We start from the raw sequence: 26,577 nt of genomic DNA on the forward strand, positions 1-26,577 counted from the left end.
TGGGTTTAAGCCCTGCATCGAGTTCTGTGTTGACAGCTCAGAACCTGGAGCCTGCTTTGTATTGTGTCTCCCTCTCTCCCTTCCCCACGCCACCCTCCCATCCCCTGCCCCAGCTCACATTCTGTCTCTCTCTCAAAAATAAATAAGAATTAAAAAAAAATTAGGGGCGCCTGGGTGGCTTAGTTGGTTAAGCATTCGACTTTCGCTTAGGTCATGATCTCGCGGTTCATGGGTTCAAGCCCCGTGTCGGGCTCTGTGCTGACTGCCAGCTCAGAGCCTGGAGCCTATTTAGGAGTCTGTGTCTCCCTCTCTCTCTGACCCTCCCCTGCTCATGCTGTCTCTCTCTCTCTCTCTCTCCTAGAAATAAATAAAAATTTAAAAAAAATGAGTAAACCTTAAAAAAAAAAAAGAACTAAAAAAAATTAAAAAATTACATAGTTGGGGCAATAGGAAGCAATGGGGCTGGCAAACATGTAGAATGTAAAATGAGAGGGACACCTGAGTGGCTCAGTAGGTTGAGCATCTGACTTTGGCTCAGGTCATGATCTCAGTTTGTGGGTTCAAGCTCCACATCAGGCTCTGTGCTAACAGCTCAGAGCCTAGAGCCTGCTTCAGATTCTGTGTCTCCCTCTCTCTCTCTCTCTGAGCTTCCCCTGCTCATGCTCTGTCTCTCAAAAATAAACATTAAAAATAAATAAATAAAATGAGATAGCAATGTGTTACAGAAATAAAACTTGTAATGTGCACTAAGAACAGAGGCCTTTCTGTTGGAGTTAGCTTAAAGGAAGTCTTTAGCAAACTGAAAGAGAAATTGTAGTACGAAGAGGAAAAATGCTGGGAAACAGGCTAGGGGAAGCAAAGACTTGAACAGAAGAGATCTCAACAGGGTAAAAATCTCATCAATGAATGAAAAGCACAAGTGGAAGACCACCTTTCCCAACTGTGATGGTAGGGAGGGATGCAGTCACATTTACTGTTTGGTGGCAGAAAACTGACACATATCATCTAATGGCTTTTGTCGTCTCATTAAAATAGTATTTTTCTCAGTTCCCAAGGGAGAGGTTAGAGACAGCTAGGTCCCAAGTTTGGGTTTAAAATCACTACAATGTGGCCTTAGGCAGTGAAATGGGCTGCACAGGAAATACATAAAACATCAAGTGAGCCAGGAAACAGGAAACATAATTTCAGTGGAGTAGAGCCCTGGTTGAGGTTATAGGTATCACTGTTCCTAACTCCTGAGTTTGTTTTTTTTTAAGTTTATTTTTATTTATTTTGAGAGAGAGTACATGTGTGAGCAGGGGAGGGACAGAGAGAGGGAGAAAGAATTCCAAGCAGGCTCTGAGCTGTCAGCAGGTGGCTGACAGAGAGGTTAGAGTCACAGGGACACAGGGACAAGGTCAAACAAAGGAGATGTCAAAGTGGATGTAAAAGGCAGCCGGATACCCATTCAATGTCATTCCCAGTTTCCACACAACCCACAAATGTCACTATTACCTGATTCTTAGAAATGCAGGCTGCGTTGTTTCCTGGATTTGATTTTGATGTTATCATTTGATTTAAAATCTGAGCATTATGGAGAGGTTCTAAGGTTCTAGCTATGTGAGGAAGGATGAAATAAAGAGAAACAAAGATAAAACCATATTAAGTAAAATTATTACAAATATATTCCCCAGTTCTTTCAATGCATTTCTTTAAAAGTTGCATTAAACACATTTGATTCCATTCAGAACAGATGGACTCTAAAGTAAGCCTGGACTCTATTTTGGCCAATTTTGATTATTTTTAAAAAATAAATCCTAAGAATCCCAAAATAGAATGAATTTTTATTAAATTTTTAAATTAAAAATCCTAAAAATATAATGAATTCAAGTTTTCTTTTGGGTTTGCTCTTTTAAATTGCTAAGACAGAGCTCTGGTCTCCAGGGAGAGTGTTTTCACCATCACCTAAGGCAATACAATCAATAAATACTGGATGAATTATTTTCTTAGGGAAAAAAGGCAGTACAAATCAGAGACACTATTACCAATTAGACATTTTCAGAAAGCACTGCTTTACCTTGAGTTGGCAAATGGGTTTCAGCGAGGCGTGCCTGAAATAACCTAAATGACAGGAGTAAAGGCATCAACATAGATTATAAACTTACAGCAAAAACTAAATCAATCTATCCATCTAGATCAATCTAGATCTATCAAGACAGCTTATTGTAAGCTAGTAAAGGCCCAGAGAGAATGTAAAGTTGAATTTTAGAATTGCTTTAAAATTAAAAAAAATTCTGGAATTTTCTTCAAACCCAATATACTGTATTAAAAAATTCCCCCTTCTGTCTAGTTTATGTCAGTATTTCTCAAACTCATATAATAAACGTACCCTCTTTCTCTGTGTATCGTCTGCAAATGTTACAACATGGGGTGTCTGAACTCCTTATCTGAGGCATTCTACACATCTGGACCATAATGAATATAATATTAAGAAGAGAGAAGTTTAAATCTTAGACCACCACTCCAAATGGCAGATATATTATAGTTCATGCTGTGAGAACTTTTAAAATATGTCATTTTGTGGCAGCTTTGCACACCAAATCACCTGCTGAGTAATATACAACTTCCAAACCTGACATTTTTGGGTGATATCAGCAAAAATATAGAGTATAAAGAGAGTAAGAGATGTACAACCAAATGCCAAATCTTGTGACTCTTAATTCAAACAAACCAGTGGTAAAAAAAAAAATCCAAAATAACAAAAAAAAATGTTACAATGTTTTACATAATGAGGAATAACTGAAAACTAGAGAATATTAAGGAATTACAGTTAAAATCTATTAGGTGTGAAAATGGCCTAAGGTTCTATACAAAAAAATCTCTTTCTAGAGATGTTTATGTATTTGGGATAAAATATTTCGCTGTCTTGGATTTGCTTTAAATTCTTCAGCATAGAAAAAACATGATAAAGTGTTAATAATTATTAAAAGTACATGATAGGTAAATGGGAGGTTCATTATATCTTTTAATGCAAACTTGAAAATTATCTCTATAAAGTTTAAAAAGAACATGGACGCTGTAGCAAAGTTGAAAACAATGAGTATATTAAATCCGGCAAGGGGTACAGTGAGATAAGTGATCTCAGATGCTATTGGAGAGGGGCCAGCTGGTTTAACCTTCCGAGCAGGGACTGAGTTTATATGTACCACAAAGCTTAGAAACTCTTCACATACCTTTTGACTACACAGTTTCAATTCTGAGAATCTATCAGAAGGAAAGAGATAAAAATAGGAGATCTATTGGGAGCTAATGCTATGATAAAGGAAAAAGACCTTGACACAAAGCTGGAGATGAAAAGCATGCCTGTAAATCCTATAATGAGCAGAGAAAAACATGTCAACTAAAATGCCAGGTTTCTTCTGCTATTTTCAACATTTCCTAAATGATGTATATTTAATCATAGGAAAAAAACGTTGTGAAAAATAGATATTAAGATATTCATTATGTTGTTCTTTATAAAAATCAAAATGTTGGAAACACCTTCAATGTTCAATGTTCCTTTGGAAAACACTTAAATTATGACATAACTCTGACAGATTTCACAACTGCTTTATAATATAAAAGTTTATGATTTCTTAAGGGCAATATCAAGGCCAGTATAGACATAACAGTACGATTTACTGTTAAAATATACAAATATAAGGACACGCACACAGGGATAGGAAAAGATACTGGAAGGCAACACGCCAAAATGTTGCCAGTAATATTTCTGGGCAATTTCCTTTCCTTTATTAACTATTGTGTACTACCCACATTTTCACAATGAGAAAGATTTCCCTGTACAAACAGATAGCAGTAAAAAGTTTTAGGAACAAACATTAGACTTCAAAGTAGGGAATAGTATGCAGTTTTATTCTCAAACTACCTATAGTGTTGTTGCAGCTGCTCTCTTGGTTCGGCCTGGTTTTGAAGTCCTCTCCGAAAAACGGCGCTGGCATGCTGCAGCTCCCCCTGGCCTTCTAGATGTTCGGCCCAGGCTATGTACAGAGGCGATGACATGGTCCCGATCCCATGATTGTACAGAAACTCAAAAAACTGATGAAGATCACTGTTGTACTCAGCCTACGAAAACCCAAAGTGAACAGATGTAAGAACAAAGGAACTGCTGGTCTAGGTATGGCTCAGAGCCTGGCTCCCTTCAATGTTACTTTTTTTTTTTTTTTTTTTTTAATGTTTATTCATTTTTGAGAGAGAGAGACTGAGTATAAGTGGGAGAGGAGCAGAGAGAGAGGGAGACACAGAATCCAAAGCAGGCTCCAGGCTGTCAGCACAGAGTCCGATGGGGGGGCTCGAACTTAAGAACTGCGAGATCATGACTTGAGCCGAAGTCAGACGCTTAACCGCCTGAGCCACCCAGGCGCCCCCAATGTTTGCTCTCCATAGAGGCTTCAGGATACACTCTGTAGGGCAGGCTTGTGTGGCCTCTGACAGCAAACCTAAAAATTAAGCTCATCCCTTTCCTTACCCGCACTGTTTCCCAGGATAGTGGCTTCCATAAGGACTCACGCTGTGTTACAGTTGTCTTACTCTGAGCTTGCCCAAATGCCACAGGGTGCCTCTAATCCTACTATCTTGTAATTTAGTGAACAATCTATTTTAACTCTATCCATCATGATTACTAGAACCTGTGCCCCCAAAGCCTTTATTTCAGACTGTAAAGACACAACCGTTTAAAGCCTAACGGGAGGCAGCCTGTTCCTAGGGCAGTACCAGTACTAAATTTAGTTCCTGAGAGTTAATATTTTCTTAATTTTTCACAATGAATTTCATTTACTCCCAGGGACCCTCTGAGTACCCGGCAGTGCCCGCTTATCCTTCCCTCTCCAAACACACCTCTCATCCAACCGACCTTTTAATTTAGTGGTTTCTATCCCATGTCATAACACTTACTGACTTGATAGGCAGAGGAAGGTCTTCAAATTAAATGACTGACTCCATAATACAAAAGCCAAAATGTTCTAAAATACAAGTCTCTGGCCATACAACTTTTAAAAATTTATGACTGGAAGCAGAGGAATTAAAATAAGACAGTCTAAAATGATCTTAGAATCTGGGGAAAAAAAAATAAAAATACAATATGATTACAGATTTGATTATACATCTGAAAGTATACTTACAAATTTTAAACAATAATTGATGAATCTTGGATCATTGTGGTATTTCTTCTTATCTAAAAATTCTTTCATTAAATGTTCTAATAAAGTTGTCAAGTAGTTCTTATTCTCAGGAAAGTTCTCTTCTACCCACCGCATGTAACTAGAAAAATATGGATAATATTAATTTTTAGGGCAGCATATAGTTTGTTTGAGAGAAGGAGCGAGCATGAGCTGGGGAGAGGGACTTTTTTTTTTGAGAGAGAGTGCGTGAGCGAGCGTGCGTGTGCAGGGCAGAAGGGGAGAGAGGGAGAAAGAGAGAAAAAGAGAGAGCGAGAGCAAGAGAGACAGAGACAGAGAGAGGGAAAGAGAATCTCAAGCAGGCTCCACACTCAGCACGGAGCCCCATGAGGGGTTCAGTCTCACAACTATGAGATCACGACTTGAGCCAAAATCAAGAGTCAGATGCTTAACCAACTGAGCTGCTCAGGTGCCCCAGAGAAAGAGGGAATCTTTAGGCAAGATCTGCGCTCAGCGTAGAGGCTGATGTGGGGCTCAATCAATCCCACGACCCTGGGATCATGACCTGAGCCAAAATCAATAGTCAGTAGCTCAGCCAATTGAGCTGCCCAGGTGCCCCGGCACAGTTTGTTTAAAGGAAAAAAATAAAAAATACGCTAACCTTTCCCATTCACCGAGTGGGTCATCCCCCTTGTAGCTCTGCATATGGGCTTCAAACATTCTAGAACAGAGAAAAATATGCACGTGACTTATTAGGGATAATTCCTAAAAGCAAAAGATATATTTTATTTTATGTGTATCATTTACAAACCTCAAAATTGAAATCTTAAATATCAGTTCAAATGCTATATTAAAAATTAAAAGATTATTCACTTGGAAGTTGTCACAAAACTTGGACGCAGTGTTTTTCCAGAAGAAAGCAAAACCCAAGACCCTGAAGTTAGCCCTTATGAAAGAGATGGTTGGAAGAGGGTCCCAGACTCTATGTTTAGGCCCTAAAAGTCTCCTCCTGTCATGGATGCCTCATGTCACTACCATCCTGAAGGGCAGAGTCCAGAAGTTTGCTATTCCTCTAATGGTGGGACCCCCTCCTCTTGCGCCCAGGAGCTTGGTGGAGACTTGGCTAGATGGAGACCGGAAGGGGGCCTGTGAGTGGGCATAGGAGTATAGGGTATGACCAACCAGGTTTCCAGATACAGTGTGCTTTCTGGGCCTCAACCAACATGGCATCCCTGAGGAAGAACATGTAATGGCAACATTTGTATATCAGTGACTATAGCTCCCAGAGAACTCTGCTTGTTGCTACTTCGCATACTCAACCACAGCTTAAAAGAAAAAAATCAGCTGGGCAAAGCAATGTTCTCTAAGGGAACTTAGGCGCTTGGGGGGTAAACAAACAAATACCTAAAATAAAGTCAGGTGACATTAGCACTTTGGAAAAAAAAAACAAAACCAAACAAAATGGGACATGAGGTAAGAGTGTGACAAGAGTTAGAAGTTTTAGAGTGGTCAGGGAAGGCCATTCTCTGAGAGAATGACACTAGCTAGATATGAGAGCCAGAGAGCCAGCCAAGCAGCTGAGCTAGAAGGGTGGGGTGACAAAATGTAATTTGCATTTTAAAATGTCCATTCTGCTGGTCCAAGCCAAGGTGGGTGGAATGGAACAGAAGTGGGAAACCAGTTAGGAAGGAAGCTACTACTGTCCCAGTGGGTGGTGAGCTGGACCAGGGTAGGAACAGTGCAAGTATGGATCTGGGGTGTTTTGGAGAAAGACAATGAGACTTGCTGGGTGTGAGTGAGAGTCAAGCTAAGAAAGAGTCTCGGGTTTTCTGTTGGAGAAATTACACGATTTTTGGAAAAAAGGATTTGAAAGCAATACTTTCCTCAAGCTATCATTTCAGTATACCAATGAAATCAATGTTTTTTAGGACTCAAAATCTGGAAGCCACAAAAGAAAAGCTAGATAAAGTAAACTGTATATAAATAAAAAGCTTCTACATGCAAATAAAATATTAAATAGAACCAAAAGAGAAATGATAAACTGGGATAACAAAACAGAGCTTCTAAAAATTAGGGGGAAAAAGAAGACATCCAGATGGCCAACAGACACATGAAATGATGCTCAGTGTCCCTCATCATCAGGGAAACACAAATCAAAACCACACTGAGACACCACCTCACGCCGGTCAGAGTGGCTAAAATTAACAATTCAGGAAACAACAGACACTGGTGAGGATGTGGAGAAATGGGCACCCTCCGACACTAGTGGTGGGAATGTAAACTGGTACAGCCCCTCTGGAAAACAGTGTGGAGGTTCCTCAGGAAACTAACAATAGAACTCCCCTAGGACCCAGCAATAGCACTGCTAGGAATTTACCCAAGGGATACAGGAATGCTGATGCATAGGAGCACATGGACCCCAATGTTCATAGCAGCACTTTCAATAATAGCCAAAACATGGAAAGAGCCTAAATGTCCATCAACTGAGAAATGGATAAAGAAGATGTGGTTTCTATATTCAATGGAATACTACATGGCAATGAGAAAGAATGAAATCATGCCGTTTGCCGCAACGTGAATGGAACTGGAGGGTATTATGCTGAGTGAAATAAGTCCGTGAGAGAAAGATAGATACCGTATGTTTTTACTCATATGTGGATCAGGAGAAACTTAACAGAGGACCATGGGGGAGTGGTAGGGGGAAAATAATTAGAGAGGGAGGGAGGCAAACCATAAGAGACTATTAAATAGAGGGAACAAACTGAGGGTTACTTGGGGGGAGAGGGGGGAGTGGGTGATGGGCGTGGAGGAGGGCACTTGTTGGGATGAGCACTGGGTGTTGTATGGAAGTCAATTTGACAATAAATTATATTCAAAAAAAGAAATTGAGGGAAAAACAATAAAAAAATTAAAGGCATTCCACAGGAAATGGACCCCCCAAGTGCCACCGTGGCCGCAGCTCTGAGGAAAAGGACCCGGGTCTCTGCAGACAGCTCCAGTTACACCGTCCGGGTCCTTTCCAGGACCACGAGTGTGACCCACAGCCTAGCTGGGTGGGAGTGAGGGCAGGGAGGTGACAAACCACAGCCCAGGAAAGGGGCGGGAGGGACAAAAGGAGGCAGGACTGTGGCCTGCGGGCCGAGGAACTTCAGACCCCGAATCTTAGGTGTCGCAGCCCACTCCTCGGCCCGCAGCCCGGGACTGGGCCCCCGCCTCGCCCCCATCCCACCAGACCAACACTTACTGAAAGACATTTTCGGGGCTATCCATGGCGAGAGGACACGGACCAGCAGAGACACAGCGGCGCCTCCAGCGAGGAACCGCCGACGATTTGAATCTCCCGCGCAGCCGCACTTGGCGCAACAAGCGTTTGCAAGAGGCCTGTCCATTGGTCTGGGCTCTAGACGGGATGGCCAATCGCCGGGGCCGTTGCCCGGAGACCGTTATCCCGCCTCCCTCCCGAACGCCTCGAGTTCCTTCCACTTCCCCGCTCTTCCGGATTGAACCGAAAGCTCCGAGCCCGCAATGTGGGTTGAGTTTTGCGATGCCGCACAGCCCTAGGATTTTTGCTTAGGAAACTGCAATGTGAGGGCACGTCGGTAGGCACTTCAGAGCTGTTTTAATAGATTATATATGGCATATGAAGATGATGGGTTAGTACCCTTGGAGACCACTGGGCTTGATTTAACTGATGGGGTGCCCCAGAGCGTGGGAGGGCTAGGTTCTGCGGACTCTGCCTGCATCCGAATGGTAATTATAATGAGAACGGAAGAGTTTGGATAGATTATAGACTGCCAACCAGGAAACTTTCAACATCTGTGGAAATAGGAGCTCCGGGGACTCAAGACCTCTTTGTAAAGGAGCCAGATGTCTAAGAAGAAGTACGTAATATGCTGATTTATAGTACGTCCCATTCTACCTCTCCAGGTTGTTTCAAAAACCACTTGACAATGCAAGTAAAATACAGAGAGCTATTCATGTGATTACTTTCCTTTTACAGAAACTCTGTGGGTGTTTGCTCTCTTAGAGCCCTTAAGTTAAATACCTTAAAAAAAAATAGCAGCTTTTGGATGCTCTCACCGTCCAGAATTCCTTCGATGGTTTTGATCAACTTGGATGTACACAAGAATCCGATTTGTGGCATTTAAAACACAGAGGGTGCTCATTCTGGGAACTTTAGACCAATGTTAGATTCTGCTAACCATCACAGGAATTAATAGATTGTTGCACATATGCAGCTTTTCAGCTGCGTCTGATAGTGGCTCAGTCATCAATTAGGAAATGTTGATTGAGCAGCCATCATCATATACCAGGTGCCATTGGATTTATACCCAATTGCAACCTTGTCTAACCCAAACAGATCCTTTTGTGATCTAAGACTAGTGGCTTTGTCTGGGGGATGAAGACGCAGTCATAGAAAACCATTTAAAGGTGGCATACACATGTATTAAGTACCATATTAGGGTTCAGATTATCTGGTAGGGGTTCCAGAGGAGGGAGGGGAAATGGACCTTTCTGTCTTCATAGGGAAGGTGGGGCTTGAATTGGGCCTTGAAGAGGAGTGGATCTCTCCTTCACTATAGTAGCATTTTTTTAAAAAGTGACTTTGGTAGTTTCTCATGACACCTGCACACAAGGTATAGGGTTATTGTTGGGTTAGACTTTTGCCTTCCACAGTGGCAATCTGCCCAGAGAGATTCTATTACAAAGAATAAACAAGAGCTCTGAGAGCCTCACAAATTGCCCAAATCCCCCTAAACTGCCACGTTAGCTATAGCCCAGCCAAGGAGGGCCAGGGTGTCAGCGGAGAGCACAGGCTACATGGTCAGGGGCCCTTCTTCCACTCAGGTGTGGCCCACAGCCTAGTTGGGGTAGGGTGAGGGTGAGGTGGGGACAAACTTCAAAACCAACAAAAGGGGCAGGAGGGGCAAAAGGAGGCAGGATTGGGGGAGATCCTGGAGGAGGTCATTCTTGGTGTAGACCAGGGTTATTAAAGGATCATCCTTGGGGCGCCTGGGTGGCTCAGTTGGTTAAGCGTCCAACTTTGGCTCAGGTCATGATCTCACAGTTCGTGGGTTCGAGCCCCGTGTTAGTCTCTGTGCTTACAGCTAGCTCAGAGCCTGGAGCCTGCTTCAGATTCTGTATCTCCCTCTCTCTCTGGCCCTCCCCTGCTCACGCTGTCTCTATCTCTCAGAAATAAATAAAACAAAAAAAAAAAAAGGATCATCCTTGAGGACTCCTTTTTATGAGTAGTGGAGATTCTTTTTGAAAGGCTAGTTTGATAATTTGATATTAAATCTTGAATGCTAGATTAAGGAGTTTGTACTTGATCATGACAGTAATTGGTCCTTTTGGGAGCAGGAGGTCTGGTTATGTGTAAAGTACACATTTCCCACTTCAGGGGCAGACATGTGTAGTTACAACTTTCTCTTTCTTTAAAACTCTGATAATTTCAGTATTAAATTACTAACTATATTAGTAAGGTTCTCTAAATTTTTAGGAATACCAATAGTTAAAGTATTTGTATTTGGGTTTTCAGTGACTTGTTATTTCAAACAATAATCTCCATACTTACTGGAGGAAGGACGCCAGGCCACACCACAGGATAAGCTCCAACCTCAACTTTCCCAAGGAGCAGCCAATGGGCAAATGACTCACATTCTTCATCTGGCTCCCAGTTTCCTGATCTGTAAGATGAAAAAAGCAATCTGCCTCCTTGTCTTCCTGTTTCTCCGACTTCTGCCATCCTATAATCTCATAAGGTTTTTCACTTAATTCCTGAACTCTCTTGGCTTGTCACATGATATCAAAGTTAGCGGTCTATTTAGAAAAGAAAAACTGATTATTTTTCTCCAGGTTTTGCCTCTTTGACATATGCATATAGCACAGAGACACATATATCTTCCTTCTCCTGGGAATCTAGAGCAATTTAGAGTAGCGGTATTAGATGTGTTGCTGAAACATCATATAAGATTGGAGATTTATAATTAGAATAGTTACAGAAAACTGACGAGTGTTTTAAGGGACTATGGGATATTAAGGCCTCTGTGGTCAAATATATATATATGTACACACACATACATGTATACACATATATACACACATGTATACATATATACTTGTATGCACACACACACACACACACACATATATATATATGTACTTCTCATATATGTTTGGTCTTCCTCTGCAGTTTCTGGCTTTCAGTTCACAAAACCTTTGCAGTTTCATTGAGAAAATGAGGAGGATATTAAAGGTATCTTTTGTTATGTTAATGCTGTGGCTTTTGGAAAGCACCTAAGTATGGGAGCTGGTTGTGAAGGCCAACTATGTGATTGGAGGGTTGGAACTTTCAGTCCACCCCACCATCACCCATAAGCCCCAACCTCAGGAGAGGGGAGGGGCTGAAGGTTGAGAGTCAATGACTAAAGACTTAGTCAATCAAGACTATGCAATGAAGCTTCCATATAAACCCAAGAGGGCAAGCTTTTTGGTCTTTTTTGTTTTTCAGAGAGCATCCACACTTGGGGAACCAGACTGCTTCCACGTGCAGCCAAATGACACCAAGCTCCATGAGGACAGAAGCTCCTTTGTTTGGAACCTTGCTCTCTGTATCCCTTCATCTGGCTGTTGATTCATATCCTTTAATAAACTGGTAAATGTAAGTAAATGTTTCCTTGAGTTCTGTGAGCTGCTCTAGCAAATTAATCAAGCCCAAGGAGGAGGTGGTTGGAACCTGCAATCTGTAGCTGGTTGGTTAGAAGCATGGGTAACAACCTGGGGCTTGTGGCTGGTACCTGAAGTGGGTGTAGAGTACAGTCTTGTAGGACTGAACCTTTAACCTCTGGAACCTGATGCCACATCTGGGTAGATAGTGTTAAGATTTAAGTTGAATTTTCTGATATCCTGCTGGATGCCCTGCTGGTGTCTGGAAAGTGCTTGGTGTTGTGGTAGAAGGTGGGGGGAGTGATCCCCCCTTGCCATGTTGGAATTGGATCCAGAAACCTTAAAACACTATAATACTACTGTTACTTCAGATGCCAGCCACACTTCTGACTGACTGGCTACAAATTCAGGGGTTCCTACAACCTTCTCCAGGCTTGATAATTCATTAGAATGACTCACAGAACTCAGGAAGCTTACAATTACAGTTTTATCATATTTTTTTTGAGAGAGAGATAGAATGAGCTGGGGAGGGGCAGAGAGAGAGGGAGACACAGACTCCAAAGCAGGCTCCAGGCTCTGAGCTGACTGTCAGCCCAGAACCCGATGTGGGGCCGAAACCCAGGAACCATGAGATCATGACCTGAACTGAAGTCAGATGCTTAACTGACTAAGCCACCCAGGCGCCCCAGAACATGAGACTTTGAATGTTAGGTTTGGGTTGGTGGATGTAATCTCCCTGAATTGATAATGCCTGGTGTACGGAGGAAGGTACTGTTACTAAACATACATTAACTTGAAGTGGCTACTCAGCCTTTGCAGCATTTACCTAAGTTATATTTCTATCCCATGAAGCTTTCTGCCTGGCCTTCTACTGTTGAGGTCACTGTTCCTACTGTCACCCTTGTACTGTCATCTTGTATCCTTGTATCTTTGCAGTCCCTTTGCTTTTGCATGTCGATGCACTACGTCACTAACCCCTGTGTTGTTTAAGGCTCAACTGTAGTTCTTTTGCCTTTATTGGGCTATATTCCTAGTGGGCTCTACAGTCAAAGTAATGAATTTAAGGTCTGAAATAATTTTGCTCTTGTGGTTACGCCACAATGGAATTGCATACATTTGTTTCAGTTTGCTTCTTGATTTTTAGGGACTGTTTTTTTTTTCCTGTTAGATTTAATGTTTTTTTAAAATGTTTATTTTGAGAGAGAAAGAGAGAGCATGTGAGTGGAGGATGGGCGGAGAGAGAGAGAGAGGAGAGAGAGAGACTCCAAGCAGGCTTCATGCTGTCAGTGCAGAGCCCAATGTGGGACTCTGTCTCATCGACTGTGAGATCATGACTTGAGCCGAAATCAAGAGTCAGACGTTTAACTGACTGAGCCACCCAGGCGCCCTTAGATTTAATATTTTCAAGTTATGTAAAAATTTACCAAGTTCCAAAGTCAAAATTATAAAACAAGGTGTATTCAGCGAGGTTTACCTTCCACCTCCATTCCCTCCCTCCTTCTACAGGCAACATCTACAACATCTTATTAGCTTTTGGTTTATCCTTATTTCTTTTTGAAAATGTAAATGTACAATATACACATTCCTCCTAGTATACAAATGATGGCAGATTTTACACATTGTTCCTCACTTGCTTTCTAATCAGTAGTGCATCTGGCCATCCTTTGCTTGTCAACATACAGAGAAAATCCTCAGAGTGGGATCCATGGACTTCACAGAGGGAAGCTCTCCCTGCCTTGGACCAGGAATTTGTCTCTTGCAGGAGGGATAGGACAAATCCAACTTGGCCTCAAAACTGGCTGGTCTTGCTCTGGGGAGCCAGGGAAAGGCACCATGATGGTTTACAGCTTGATTGCTTCCAAAAGTGAGGATCCATGGGAATCAAGCCCAGAGCCCCTGATGTCAGACTGCCTGCTGTGGGCGCTCCCAGCATGCACTACTGGGCCTGGCAAGGCGGTGAAGCCTGTGGTAAGCCCACTGAGTCTGTTTGCAGACTTCATCCTGGGGGAAAAGGAGGCAGGCTCATCAGAGGTGAGCCTGTAATGAAGCCATGGGTCTTGAGAAGGGAGGGCACTCCTGAGGACAGGGCGGTGGCTCTGTCTCGTCTCTTCCCTACTCCTGGACACATGTCTAGCTCCCGAGGCAGGAGAAGCAGTAAGTAAAAGCTGCCAGTTTCCCCATTGCAGGCTATGCTTGGGACCTAAAGGGAACCCATGTCACCTGGGTCCCTTCTCCACACACCACTCTGGGGCTCCATGTGGGGTCAGAGAGTGTCCCATGGGGGAGGCAGCACGCTCCTGGTCACATGGGAGAGACTCCTCAATGTTCCCAGAACATAGGCAACATAGGAGGAAGGGGCTTATGAAGGAGTCAAGGTTCTGCATAGGTAGGTGAGGCAAGGGCCAGGTAAATCTGAGCTGTTACCGTTACTGGATTTCCTGAAGTCCTCAGACTGGGGACTTCTATGGGGTACTGCATGGGGGACACTATAAAGCAGCTTTCCATTTCCCTCCTCAAACCTTAGCAAAGTGGCCAGACTAGGCCATTAGAAGCCATGCCCTGCAGGGTCCTCGTCTAAAAAGAGTGGACTGTCTGGACAAGATCCAAGGTGCCCCCGGTACTGACACTTTATGGTTCCATGATTTCTGTAAAACAAACTGAAGTCCCCTGAGAACAGTCCGTGCCTCCCCTGAACCCTGGATTGTAAAGTTCTTGCCCCGGGTGTCCATAAAAGCAGTGTCCATAAAGTTCCCCGAGGCCCCGGGGTGAGTGCTGCCTGAGTAATGTGACATAGGGTACGTCTATGATCCCTGGGTCCTCTGCCGGGGAGAGCAGCGTGCCCTTGGGCAAGTTGGCTAACATTATAGTCACTCCTCTGTAGAAGAACTAAAGGAAACATGGCTCTGTCAAGAACCAAGGAGCCACCACATGTGGGAATGCTCTTGAAATGTTCTAGCTGAGGGCCCACCTCTCAAACAAGGGCCAAGGGTCTGGGGGCAGCGCGAAGTACAGTCAGCAGCAATGTATGGCCTCCGTCTTGCATGGAGGGTCTAGGGCTAGAGGGCAGCCCCCGGGCACAACCCCAGATGCCATCCCCAGTCCACTGTGGACCAGGGCATCTGAGAGGGCTGTGCCACTGGGTTCTTTCATTTCCATCTGAGGCCCAGCTGTGGGGACCCTGGCTCTTGCCTCAGCCTTCTTCTGCCTGATAAGGACTCAGCTGCCCTGTGGAGTGGGCTGCAGTGGAGGGGGAGGTGGGGAGAGGAAGAAGGAGAAGAGAACACTGGTGGACTTGGAGTAGCTGGTGCCAGCTGTTTCTGATCCTGCCCTTCCCCAGTTAGGATGTCCAAGCCTTCCTTAAATTTTGTGAATGAATGCATTCCATTTTGCTGAAGAGAGTTCAAATTGGGATTTATTACTTATAAGTGAGGAAGTCTTGGTTCGTGTAGACAGTCCGAGGGTGCCCTATTTTTTTTTTTCATCCTGATATGCTCTTTAGTCCTCTTTCCCCGTTTCCCCCACCTCCCTACGCACCTCCCCTCTGGAAACCATCAGTTTGTTCTTTATAGTTAAGAGTCTGCTTTTTGGTTTCTCTGTCTCTTTTTTTCCCTTTGCTCACTTGTTTCTTAAATTCCACATATGAGTGAGATCATACAATATTTATTTTTCTCTGACTTATTTTGCTCAGCATTATACTCTAGGGGGACAACATTTTATGTCTTCTCCCTCCCTCCCCTCCTCTCTCTCTCTTTGTGTGTGTAAGTACCTACATATACACATGTGTGTTTATATAATTTTTACATAGTTTTTTCCTTGATATCTAGAGAAAGTTGTGCTTTTACCTCTAAATACTTCAATTTGCATTCCTTTTTTAAAATTTATTTATTTTTAGAGAGAGAGTGTGTGTGTGCAAGTATGGAAGGGGGGGGAGAGAGAGAGAGAGAGAGAGAGAGAGAGAGAGAGAGAGAGAGAGAAAATCCCAAGCAGGCTCCACACCATTAACTCAGAGTCTGACATGGAACTGGAAAACTCTCACAGACTGTGAGATCATGACCTGAGCTGAAATCAAGAGTCAGATGCTTAACAAACTGAGCCTCCCAGGTGCTCCCAATTTCCATGCTTAAAAAATAAGAACATTTCTGGGGCACCTGGGTGGTTCAGTTGGTTAAGTGTCCAACTTCGGCTCAGGTCATGATCTCACGGTTTGTGAGTTCCAGCCCTGGGTTGGGCTCTGTGCTGACAGCTTGGAGCCTAGAGCCTGCTTCAGATTCTGTGTCTCCCTCGCTCTCTGCCCCTCCCCCTCTCACACTCTGTCTTTCTTTCTCAAAAAATAAATAAACATTAAAAAAATTAAAAAACAAGACCATTCACTTATATATCTAAAGTACAATTAGCAAAATCAGGAAATTAACAATGATACAAGAGTATTTAATCTACCTTGTTTAATTTTCCCCAATTGTCCTAATCATGTAACAGTCTGCTGTGCAGCAAGGCTGTGAACCACCAATTTAAGCCAATGGCTCCACATTAGAATCACCTTTGGGGCAGAGGTTTGAAAATACAGATGCCTAGGCTCTACCTCTAGAAATTGGATTTATTTATTTATTTAGTGTGTGTGCACCACTGAGCAATTTTTAAAAACCCAAGGTCACTCTAATGTGCAGCCAATGTTCTAAACAGTTCTTTGAGCCGATAGCGGTCATTTCCTTCCATTGCTTTATCATGTTTCTAGTGATTGGTTTTTGAGGGGTATGCCAGCTTGAATAGTGCTCCTTGAGTTCATGTCCACCTGGAAACTCAGAATGTGACCTTATTTGGAAATAGGGTCTTTGCAGATGTAGTCAAGGTAAGATGAGGTCATACTGGATTAGGGTGGGCCCTAACTGGTGTCCTCAATAAGGAGAGGGAGATTTGGAGACACGGGGAAGAAGATCATGTGACCGTGGAGGCAGCTATAAGCCAAGGCGCACCAAGGACTGCCAGGAGCCACCAGAATCTAGCAAGAGGCAAGGAAGGATTCTTTCCTGGAGTCTTCAGAAGGAACAGGGCACGTTGCTGACACCTTGATTTCCAACTACTGGCTTCCAGGACCATGAAAGAATAAGAAAAAAATATCTGTTGTTTTCAGCCACCCAGTTCATGGTAATTTGTTAAGGCAGCCATGGCAACCTTAATACAGTGGACATTGGGCCTAGTTAAGGCCAGGAGGCCTAAGGGCAATTCTACTGGGTCATTTCTTTGACAACCTTTCCTGCAAAATTCCTTCCCAGATTCACAGTTTCCTTGAAAGATTCCTTAGGGCTGGTTGGCAAGTACTGTTGATTCTCCCCACTTTGGGCACCTGGGAGGGTAACAGTCTTCTGTCCCCTGGAGCAGGTGTGCCATGTGAACAAACTGGTACTCATCACTTCTGGGGCACCCGTGAGCAATCGGACCTACTCTCGTATCCTGATGCCACGCTAGTGATTCTTCAGATGGGGGCTGCTTGGTCCCAAAGGCCCCAGAGTGACAGGGGACTTGCTAGGAATCCCCAAAATCCATCCAGAGGTCTTAACAGGGGGTAGGTCAGCCTCTTGCCACAAGGGGCAAAGGGGTAGAACTAGAGTTTCCCGAGTTCTAATTGGCTTTTGTTGCTCAAAACCCTTCTGCTGTATCTTTTACTGATAGGACTTGGAGAGCCTTTGTCTCCTCCAACTCCGAATGTCCTTGGATTTGTGGACTCTCTGCTCCCTTTCATCTCTGCTTGCAAACTGCTCAGTTCTTTCTGAGTTCATCTCTTTCTTATTATAGCTTGTCAAACACAGCCAACAGCAGCCAGCATGCAATGCTAGCATTGTCTTTTTAGCATCTTCTCCTCCTGGAGCAATGAGGGTGTTGGTGATATTGTCTGTTGGGCACAGTTTTATCAAATGTTTGCCACTTCGTGTGTGACATGAACTTCCTTCTGTTCAGCTTTGGTTAACAGCATCCTCACTGCCCCTCCCAGTCCCTAAGTCAGTGTGTGTGTGTGTGTGTGTGCGCGCGCGCGCATGCGGGTGTATTTGTATGCATATGTGTGTGTGTGTGTATAATTTATTTATTTTATTTTGCTATTTCAGTAGCAACATTCTTCCAGTAGCTTTGAAGATAGACTAGGTTGTAGTCTCACCCACGTAACAAACAGTGCTCCAAAAAATCTTAGTGGCTTACAACACTAAGCCAAAACAAACAAACCACAAAGGTTTTTTTTCTCCCCCACCCTCCCGCAACTCAATCTACATGCATTTAGTAACATGTTTTTAGCTTATATCTCTGAATCAAGAGGAACCACACCCTGACTTGATGGAGTCACTATGCGTCCCCTACTGGCCCTGAACTTGATGTTGTGACAAAATGGGAATGTGGTTGCCTCCTTTAAGGAGTAGAGAGTGTATTTTACCTGTGGAAGGAAGAGTGAGACAAATATTTAGCTAGATTTAGTAGTCCCTAGTGGGCAGAAAGGGTAGATTTAGTAGTTATTAGTGCTGCTTGCAGATTATTTTGGGTGTTGGCTTTCTGAGCATGGCCAGAATGGTACTTATTTCTCCTATACAGTTAGAATGAACTGCATTGGGCAATGGATTGTGAGTGCAAGTTACACATGTCCTTAACTGCTGGAAGCTCTAAGAGCCTATGTGGCCATACCATGGTGGCTGTTGTGTCTGCTGGGATCTGCCATGAGGGAACATGGAACAGAACCCTCATGTGGCATGGGTGAGAAATAAACACTTATCTTTATAAACCCTAAAGTTTGGGGATGGTTTGTGACCACTGCATACCTGGAAGAGTTTGGGGGTTGTTTCTTACTACTGTCCTATCCTGACTGATATAAAAGGAAACACCCCCTTCCCCCAACTTCTGCTTGGCACCATGTGTTGCTTGGAGCTGCTACATCCATCTTATGACTGAGAGGAGATTAGTGTAAAAAAAAAAGAAAGATAAAGATAACACACTGAAAAAGGATAGTAGAACAGAAAGATGAAAAGAAAACGTGGTCCCTGAGTAGAGCTACTGAACTAGCCCTTGGCACTCTCCTACCTCCAGACCTTCCATTATATGAGAAAGCAATGCCTTATTCATCACATTTGCTTGGGTATTATTACTTGGGGCTGCACAGGTGTTGTGTCGGACAGAATAAAGGCCCATTAGGGGCACCTGGGTGGCTCAGTCGGTTAAGCGTCCAACTCTTGATTTTGGCTCAGGTCGTGATCTCTTGACGACAGCACAAAGATTGCTTGGGATTCTCTCTCTTCCTCTCTCTCTGGCATCCCCCACCCCCCACTCGAACACTCTCTCTCCAAATAAATAAATAAACTTAAAAAAATTTTAGGCCACCTGGGTGGCTCAGTCAGTTAAGGTCGGACTTCAGCTCAGGTCATGATCTCATGGTTTGTGAGTTCAAGACCCACATTGGACTCTGTGCTGACAACTCAGAGCCTGGAGCCTATTTCAGATTTTGTGTCTCTGTCTCTCTCTGCCCCTCCCCTGCTTGCACTCTGTCTCTTTCTCTCTTTCTCTCAAAAATAAAACATTAAAAGCTTTTTTTTAGCAAAAAAAAAAAAAAAAAGGCCCACCAAAGATGTTCATGTCCTAATCCTCAGAACCTGTATACTATCTCACATGGGAATGGGGTGCTACAGCTGTGATTAAGTTTTTTACTTTGAGATAGAAATTATCTTCATTCGATTATTTGGGTGGGCTCAATGCAGTCCCAGCTGCTCTGGACTACAGCGGCTGCGGGCTGGCTACCTCCAGATCACAGTCATATTAAAGGTCACTATAATCCCCATTTGGGGGCCGAGGGGGGTCGGGCAGAGGTTTGAGCTGAGCTGCAGCCGAGTTGGGGCCAGAGGCGGACCAGACCCTCTTGGATCGGGAGAGCCTGGCAGAGGTTGGCACGCAAGGTCGGATGAGTGAAACGCCCCCGCTCTGAGCGGCCGGTCCACCTGACCAACTCCCTCTCTAGGGTTCTAATACTTGCTTTTTCTGGTGCGTCCACAGACTGGAGGGACAATTGAGTAGACGGCATGGGTGGTAGAAACGGACGCCCCAGGGCAAGGCGGTGGGATTTGAGCTTCCCAAGGAGGGCTAGAGGACACGCCACCGTAGGAGCCCTGCCTTCCTGGACAGCTTGTCCCTCGTGCCTAGGGAGCCGAGTCCCGGGAAGGCCGGCTGTGAAGGGGTGGGGCAGGGGGAGGGGACAAGAAGAAGGGGCGGGAGGAGACCGCCCCCCGGGCGGTGCGGATAAGAGGGCGTGCGCTCGCGGGCCGCACGTGCGGGCCTCTCGGAGGAGGCGCGGAGGGGAACTGGCCCAGCGCTGCCCGCGGCAAAGCCCGAAGCCGGGCGGCGCGATGGAGCCGGCTCCGGACCCGGGGCTCGGGGACTCGTCCCTGCACCGCTACCTGGACGGCGAGTTCTGGAGCCTCAAGAACGAACTCCGCAGGCTCCTGGGAGGCAGCCCGCTCTTCCGCCACAGGTACTGTGCAGCCGCGGGGGGCCGGCTGGCAGTGTCCCCTCGGTCTCCGCGAGCCCCCGGGGGGCACCGTCCGGCGTGCTCCCGGCCAGGGCGAGGCATCACCCTCCTACCCTGTGCGGGTGATAGGCTCTCCCCCCGAGAGGTGCGGGCGCCGCAGACGGCTGCCGACCTCACGGGCCCGCAGGGAGGGTGGCCTCCGCCTGCCGAGCTCGCGTGTAAGCGAAGAGTCCGAAGAGACCGGGTGAAGGGGTGGGCCCGCAGCGGCAGGCGCGGTGCTCCGCTGAGAGTCGCGGCTGGAAGGTTTGGCGCGGCTGGAAGGTTCGGCGCGGCTTCTGTATCTCAGTTGCTTGAATGCCCGCCCCTCTTGTCCCACTCCGGGTGGTGGGAGAAGAGGCAGAAAAGCCGGGGTGTGGTGTGCGTGGACCGCGCCCAGGGCGATCGTGCCTCGGTGTACGCAACAGGTGCGCCCGACCAGGTGCGCAGGAACCGGGCAGGACAGCTTAGGCTCTGGGTGGTGTCTGCCTGGAAGAGAGGGACTTTTATTTGCACCGGAATGGACTGGCCCTGCACAGGGCATATCTGGGCGTCTGGGATGGGGCGGACTCCCAGGAGCCTAGTACTTTGGTTCTAAGGGGGAGGGGGTTCAAGTCCACGAGGTCATTCGATGCCAGGACAGCCCTGAGAAGTGGACAGGGAGGCTGTGCTGCTCAAGTTCTTCTCATGGAGAAAACTCGGTGGCAGGCAGTCAGAACCAGAACTCAGCACGTGTGTCCCCTTGTGGGCTCTTCCTCCTGTGCTGGGCAGCTCACCCCTTCACAGACAGTCTGAAAAGCCCACTCTTAGAACCAGGCTCTGGAGTTGTAGCTTAAGGAAGCCCTTAATAAAAACGCCAGTATGTTGCGAAGGACGATTAACTAGTTGGCTGGGCCAGTCCACCCACTTTTAGCTTCTGTCTTAAGAATCAGCTGGGCTGAGGGGCGCCTGGGTGGCTCAGTCGTTAAGCCTCCAACTTTGGCTCAGGTCATGATCTCACAGTTCCTGAGTTCCAGTCCCATTTCCTCTCTGTGCTGACAGCTCCGAGCCTGGAGCCTGCTTCAGACTCTGTGTCTCCCTCTTTCTGCCCCTCCCCTGCTCACACTCTCTCTGTCTCTCGAAAATAAACATTAGAAAAAAAAAAAGAATAAGTTAGGCTGAGGTGGAAGCAGGTGCCTTGCCCTTGGAGAAGAAGCTGGGGGTTTCCGCATTGGAAGGGGGTGGACTTAGGGAAGATGAAATGTGAGTGTGTCCTGGAGTGTTTTCCCGCTTTCTCTTTATGTCATGGTTTTCAAAGTGTGGTCCAGGGGTACCGAAGATCATTTCATGAGATTCAAAGGTAAAACCAATTTTATAATAATACTAAGATGTTATTAGCCTTTCATTCTCATTTTCTCACAATGTTCAGTGGTGGCTTCCAGAGACTACATTAAGCATAATATCCCAACAGATGAAATGCAGAAGCAGATATGAGAATCCCGCTATCTTCTATCAATCCCTTCCATTAAAGGGATTTGTAAAAATGCAAAAAAAGCGCCTCATTACTAATTTTTTGGGGGGTTAGACAATAATAGTTTTTTCATTAAAAGTTTAATGAGTTTAATACTATTTTCTTTTTCTTAAAATTTTTAAATGTTTTTTTTTTAAATTTATTTTTGAGAGAGAGAGAGACAGCATGAGCAGGGGAGGGTCAGAGAGAGAGGGAGACACAGAATCAGAAACAGGCTCCAGGCTCTGAGCTGGCTGTCAGCACAGAGCCTGATGTGGGGCTTGAACCCACAAACTGTGAGATCATGACCTGAGCCAAAGTTGGACGCTTAACCGACTGAGCCACCCAGGTGCCCCTCTTTTTCTTAAATTTTTAATGTTTATTTATTTTTGAGAGAGAGTGAGAGAGAAAGGGAGAAGACACAGAATCCCTCAGACAGAGAGAGAGAGAGAGAGAGAGAGAGAAAGGGAGACACAGAATCTGAAGCAGTCTCCAGACTCTGAGCTATCAGCACAGGGGCTGATGTCGGGCTCGAACCCATGAACTATGAGATCATGACAAGAGCCAAAGTCAGATACTCAACCGACTGAGCCACCCAGGCACCCTTTCAAATGATTTACTGTTACTTTCAAATGATTTAATATATATTCAAATATTTTTCTGTCACAATTTCTAATATGGTAAGAATAAATATTTGAGGGTCTCAATAATTTTTTAAGATTTTATTTTTCTTCTAGAGCAGTTTTAGATTTACAACAATATTGAAAGAGAGATACAGAGATTTTCTGTATATTGTCAAACTCCACACATGCATAGTCTCCCCATTATCAGTGTCACCCACCAGAATGATACATTTTGTTTTTTAACCAAGATTGAACATCGTGATCACCCCAAGTCCATGGCTTATGTTAGGACTTACTCTTAGCATTTATATTCTGTGGGTTGGGCAAATATATAATGCTATGCATTTATCATTATGGTTTATTATACAGAATATTTTCACTGCCCTAAAGATCCTCTGTGCTTTGCCTTTTTGTTTCTCCCCACAAACCACCCCTGGCAACCAGTGAACTTTTTACTCCATAGTTTTGCCTTTTCCAGAATGTCATGTGGTTGAAGTCATATGTGATTAGCTTCTTTAATTTAGAACTATGCATTGAAGCTTCCTCCATGCCTTTCCATGACTTGATAGCTCATTTCTTTTTAGTGCTGAATAATATTTCATTGTCTGCATGAGCCACAGTTTGTTTATCCATTCACCTACAAAAGGGCATCTTGGCTGCTTCCAAGTTTTGGCAGTTAGGAATAAAGCTACTGTGTGCAGGGTTTTTCTTTTAAATTTTTTAATTTTAGAGAGAGAGCCACGTGCACATGAGCTGGGGAGAGGGCCAGAGGGAGAAAGAGAATCTTAAGCAGGCTCCACATTCAGTGCAGAGCCCAACACGAGGCTGGATCCCACCTCCCTGGGATCATGACCTGAGCCAAAATCAAGAGTCAGACCCTCAACTGACTAAGCCACCCATGTGCCCTTGTATGCAGGTTTTTGTGGGAAGGCCCCAACAATTTCTAAGAGTACAAAGAGGTCCTTTCAGTCATACTTGCCCTGCTACAGCCCTGTCCACACACGTCCACACGTCTCTGTTCCTGTACTCCTCAGTCTTCTCAGTGTCACTCCTAGGCTGTCATCTCTTTGCCTTTTTCAATTTAGGAACTGCAGTTTTTTATTAAAAAATTTTTTTAATGTTTATTTATTCTTGAGAAGAGAGAGAGAGAGCAGGGGAAGGGCAGAGAGAGAGAGGGAGACACAGAATCGGAGGCAGGCTCCAGGCTCTGAGCTGTCAGGCATCCTAGGAACTGCAGTTAAAATTTTTTTTTTAATGTTTTATTTATTTCTAGGAGAGAGAGAGAGAGAGACAGCGTGAGCAGGGGAGGGTCAGAGAGAGAGGGAGACACAGACTCTGAAATAAGCTCCAGGCTCTGAGCTGGCAGTTAGCACAGAGCCCAACGCGGGCCTCGAACCCACAAACCGCGAGATCATGACCTAAGCGAAAGTCGGACGCTTAACCAACTAAGCCACCCAGGTGCCCCAGAACTGCAGTTTAAAATATGGAACAAGAGGCATCTGAATGGCTCAGTGGGTTAAGCATCCAACTTCAGCTCAGGTCATGAGCTCACGGTTCCAGGGTCTGAGCCCTGCATTGGGCTCTGAGCTGACAGTGTGGAGCCTGCTTGGAAATCTCTCTTCCTCTCTCTCTGCCCCTCCCTCACTTGTGCTCTCTCCCCTTCTCTCTTTCTCTCTCTCCAAAATAAAAAAAAAATTAAAACAAATAAAATATGGAACAAAATTCTCATACTCAAACTGCTGACTTGGGCCAAGGAGAAGTACTTCCTTGAGATTGTACAACCAGCTTAGGGATGGAGGGAAAGACACCCCAGCGGGTCAGAAAGCCAGCAGGCAGCTTATTTCCCAGTCTGACCATCATCAAGTGATTTTACCTTATTGAGCTGACATTTGCTCATCCACAGAATGGGGATGATACGTGTGCCACTGGGTTGTTATGTTGCTCAGTCGAGAAACTGATGAATAGGTGTTCAGTGATGCTGGCTGTGGTGTGATACCAAAGCCCCCCACCCCATAAAAAAACCCACCAAAAGATAACACCAGAAAAGAAAAAGATTAGAACACCATTATCCTAACAAACACTTTTCTATTCTTGGCAGTTCTTGTTGATTGACTTCATAATTTTGGAGTTCTGGTAAGAGCATAGACTAAATTTATACTGTTTTTCCCAAGTGATTGCCCAAGTGCTTCAAGATTCTGATATCTATTGGTCACACTGTACTATCAGATTTGATCTTATCATGTGTTAGAAGACAGCGATCTTGATTTCTTGATGTTTTAACATTCCACTAAGATAGAATGCTCCAGAGGAGACCAGAAATAAAACTTCTCTAGTCATTGATTCGCTGGGCAATGTTGCATCTCCTGCGCCTGGGTCTCCTCCCCTGGCCTTTGAAGTTAAAATGGGTGTTGGAGGTGGGGTGGGGTTTGTGGCCGCAAGGTTCCCTGAGTGCTGCGTGTGTACAGTGGGACATTTGTACAGGCTCAGGCACTCCCAGGACACAAGAGGCCGGGAAATAGTTTGCCTCCAAAAGAGCAGGGGTTGTGTGATTTCCTGGGCACATAGCGGCCACCCTCCTCAGCACTGGGGTTCACCTCCTTCACTCTGCTCCCAGATGAGGTGTGGGTGCAGCCCGGGCTCCCCTCCTAAGGAATGGCTTACCCTCTTTCCCAAATACTGGCTTGTCAGGCTGACTCCACGCTGTCCCACTCCAGAGAGTCCCCCAGACCCTGGGACTGTGCCATGGCTGCCCTGTGACAGCATGCTGTTTATTTCGACAGCGGGAGGATTGGGGGAGACTCGAGGTTCCTCACTGGGGTTTGCAGGGAATGTTTAAAAGCAACATATGAAATGAGTTAAGCTTTTTACATGTTTTTGAGTTAGTTTCTCAGCAAACTGGAGCTCTTGCCTGAGGGCCAGGCTGGTGAGTGGGTGTGCACATGTGTGGGTATGCGCACATCCCTCTTGAAAACAACCTACAAAGCCCCACTAGATGTTGCTGGTCTCCTAAAACCTTTTACCCGCCCTTCCGCAGGGTTCCCCTCCCTGGTGTCAGTGTGCCGGCTCCCCTCACCCCTTCTTTCTCTCTACTCCCTTGACTTCCCTTTCCTAGAACAATGCACCTATCTCTTCCTAACTGTTGAAAATTTCCCCCCTAAGTCTTCTTAAGATATGCAAGTATACGTGAAGACAGTCTCATTGTGAAAAGCCAAATAATATAGAACACTTGCAAGTTTCCTAAACTGTCCCCTCCTCCAACTACTTTTTTCATTGTAGTAAAATACACATAAAATCAAACTTACCGCTTTTTAAAAAAGACTTATTTATTGGGGCGCCTGGGTGGCTCAGTCGGTTAAGTGTCCGACTTCAGCTCAGGTCATGATCCTGTGGTCCAGGAGTTTGAGCCCTGCATCAAGCTCCGTGCTAACAGCTCAGAGCCTAGAGCCTGCTTTGGATTCTGTGTCTCCTACTCTTTCTGCTCCTCCCCTGCTCATGCTTGTACTCTCTCAAGATAAACATTAAAAAAAATTTTTTTTTAAGATTTATGTATTTATCTTTGAGAGAGAGAGGGAAATTGCAAGTGGAAGAGGGACAGAGAGAGAGGGATAGAGAATCCCAAACAGGCTCTGTACTGTCAGTGTGGACCCTGATGCAGGGCTCAACATGGGGCTTGAACCCACAGCCATGAGATCATGACCTGAGCTGAAGGCGAACATTCAACCCGCTGAACAGCCCAGGTGCCCCAAATTTATCATTTTAATAATTGTTAAGTGTATAGCTCCATGACATTAAGTCCATTCATGTTTCTGTGTAACCACCACCACCACCTCCTGAACTTGTTCATCTTCCAAGTAGAACTTCTGTGCCCATTAAACAACAGGCATTATTCCTCCCCGGGAATTGTCCTCCATTCGCCTCTCCCTGCCAGCCTCTGGCAGCCACCAATCCTGCTTTCTGTCTCTTCACCGTTCCAGGAACCTCATATAAGTCAAATCACACATTTTCCTTCAGTGTTTGGCTTATTTCGCTTAGGGTAATATTCTCAAAGTTTATCTGTGTCGTAGCATGTGTCAGAATCTCCTTCCTTTTTTTTTTTTTTTAAATGTTTTATTAATTTCT

General features: G+C 44.9%; 2 protein-coding genes and 1 long non-coding RNA gene across 4 annotated transcripts in view; 2 read left to right on the forward strand and 1 right to left on the reverse strand.

The window, feature by feature from the left end:
* The window catches only part of BUB1 (BUB1 mitotic checkpoint serine/threonine kinase), a 44,716-nt gene extending 36,236 nt beyond the window's left edge, over positions 1–8,480 (reverse strand). The window contains exons 1-6 of the mRNA XM_039231773.1: positions 8,398–8,480; positions 5,815–5,874; positions 5,157–5,295; positions 3,905–4,101; positions 2,057–2,100; positions 1,495–1,595 (exon numbers count right to left, since the gene is read on the reverse strand). Coding sequence (XP_039087704.1) covers positions 1,495–1,595; positions 2,057–2,100; positions 3,905–4,101; positions 5,157–5,295; positions 5,815–5,874; positions 8,398–8,423 — 567 coding nt within the window. The 5' untranslated portion in view covers positions 8,424–8,480. The remainder of the gene's footprint in view (positions 1–1,494; positions 1,596–2,056; positions 2,101–3,904; positions 4,102–5,156; positions 5,296–5,814; positions 5,875–8,397) is intronic.
* A 199-nt stretch (positions 8,481–8,679) lies between these two features.
* LOC120231607 lies at positions 8,680–11,818 on the forward strand. 2 transcript variants are annotated; one of them, XR_005528360.1, is made up of 3 exons: positions 8,680–9,034; positions 10,693–10,842; positions 11,665–11,818. It is a non-coding gene; the product is annotated as an uncharacterized LOC120231607 (long non-coding RNA). The 2 variants fall into 2 exon arrangements; XR_005528359.1 differs by lacking the exon at positions 10,693–10,842.
* Positions 11,819–20,144: 8,326 nt separating this feature from the next.
* ACOXL (acyl-CoA oxidase like) overlaps positions 20,145–26,577 on the forward strand; it is a 342,588-nt gene continuing 336,155 nt past the window's right edge. The window contains exon 1 of the mRNA XM_039231678.1: positions 20,145–20,313. Coding sequence (XP_039087609.1) covers positions 20,189–20,313 — 125 coding nt within the window. The 5' untranslated portion in view covers positions 20,145–20,188. The remainder of the gene's footprint in view (positions 20,314–26,577) is intronic.

Source organism: Hyaena hyaena, unplaced genomic scaffold (genome assembly GCF_003009895.1).
Source record: "Hyaena hyaena isolate Hyena2069 unplaced genomic scaffold, ASM300989v1 scaffold_57, whole genome shotgun sequence".
NCBI classification, from domain to species: Eukaryota; Metazoa; Chordata; class Mammalia; order Carnivora; family Hyaenidae; genus Hyaena; species Hyaena hyaena.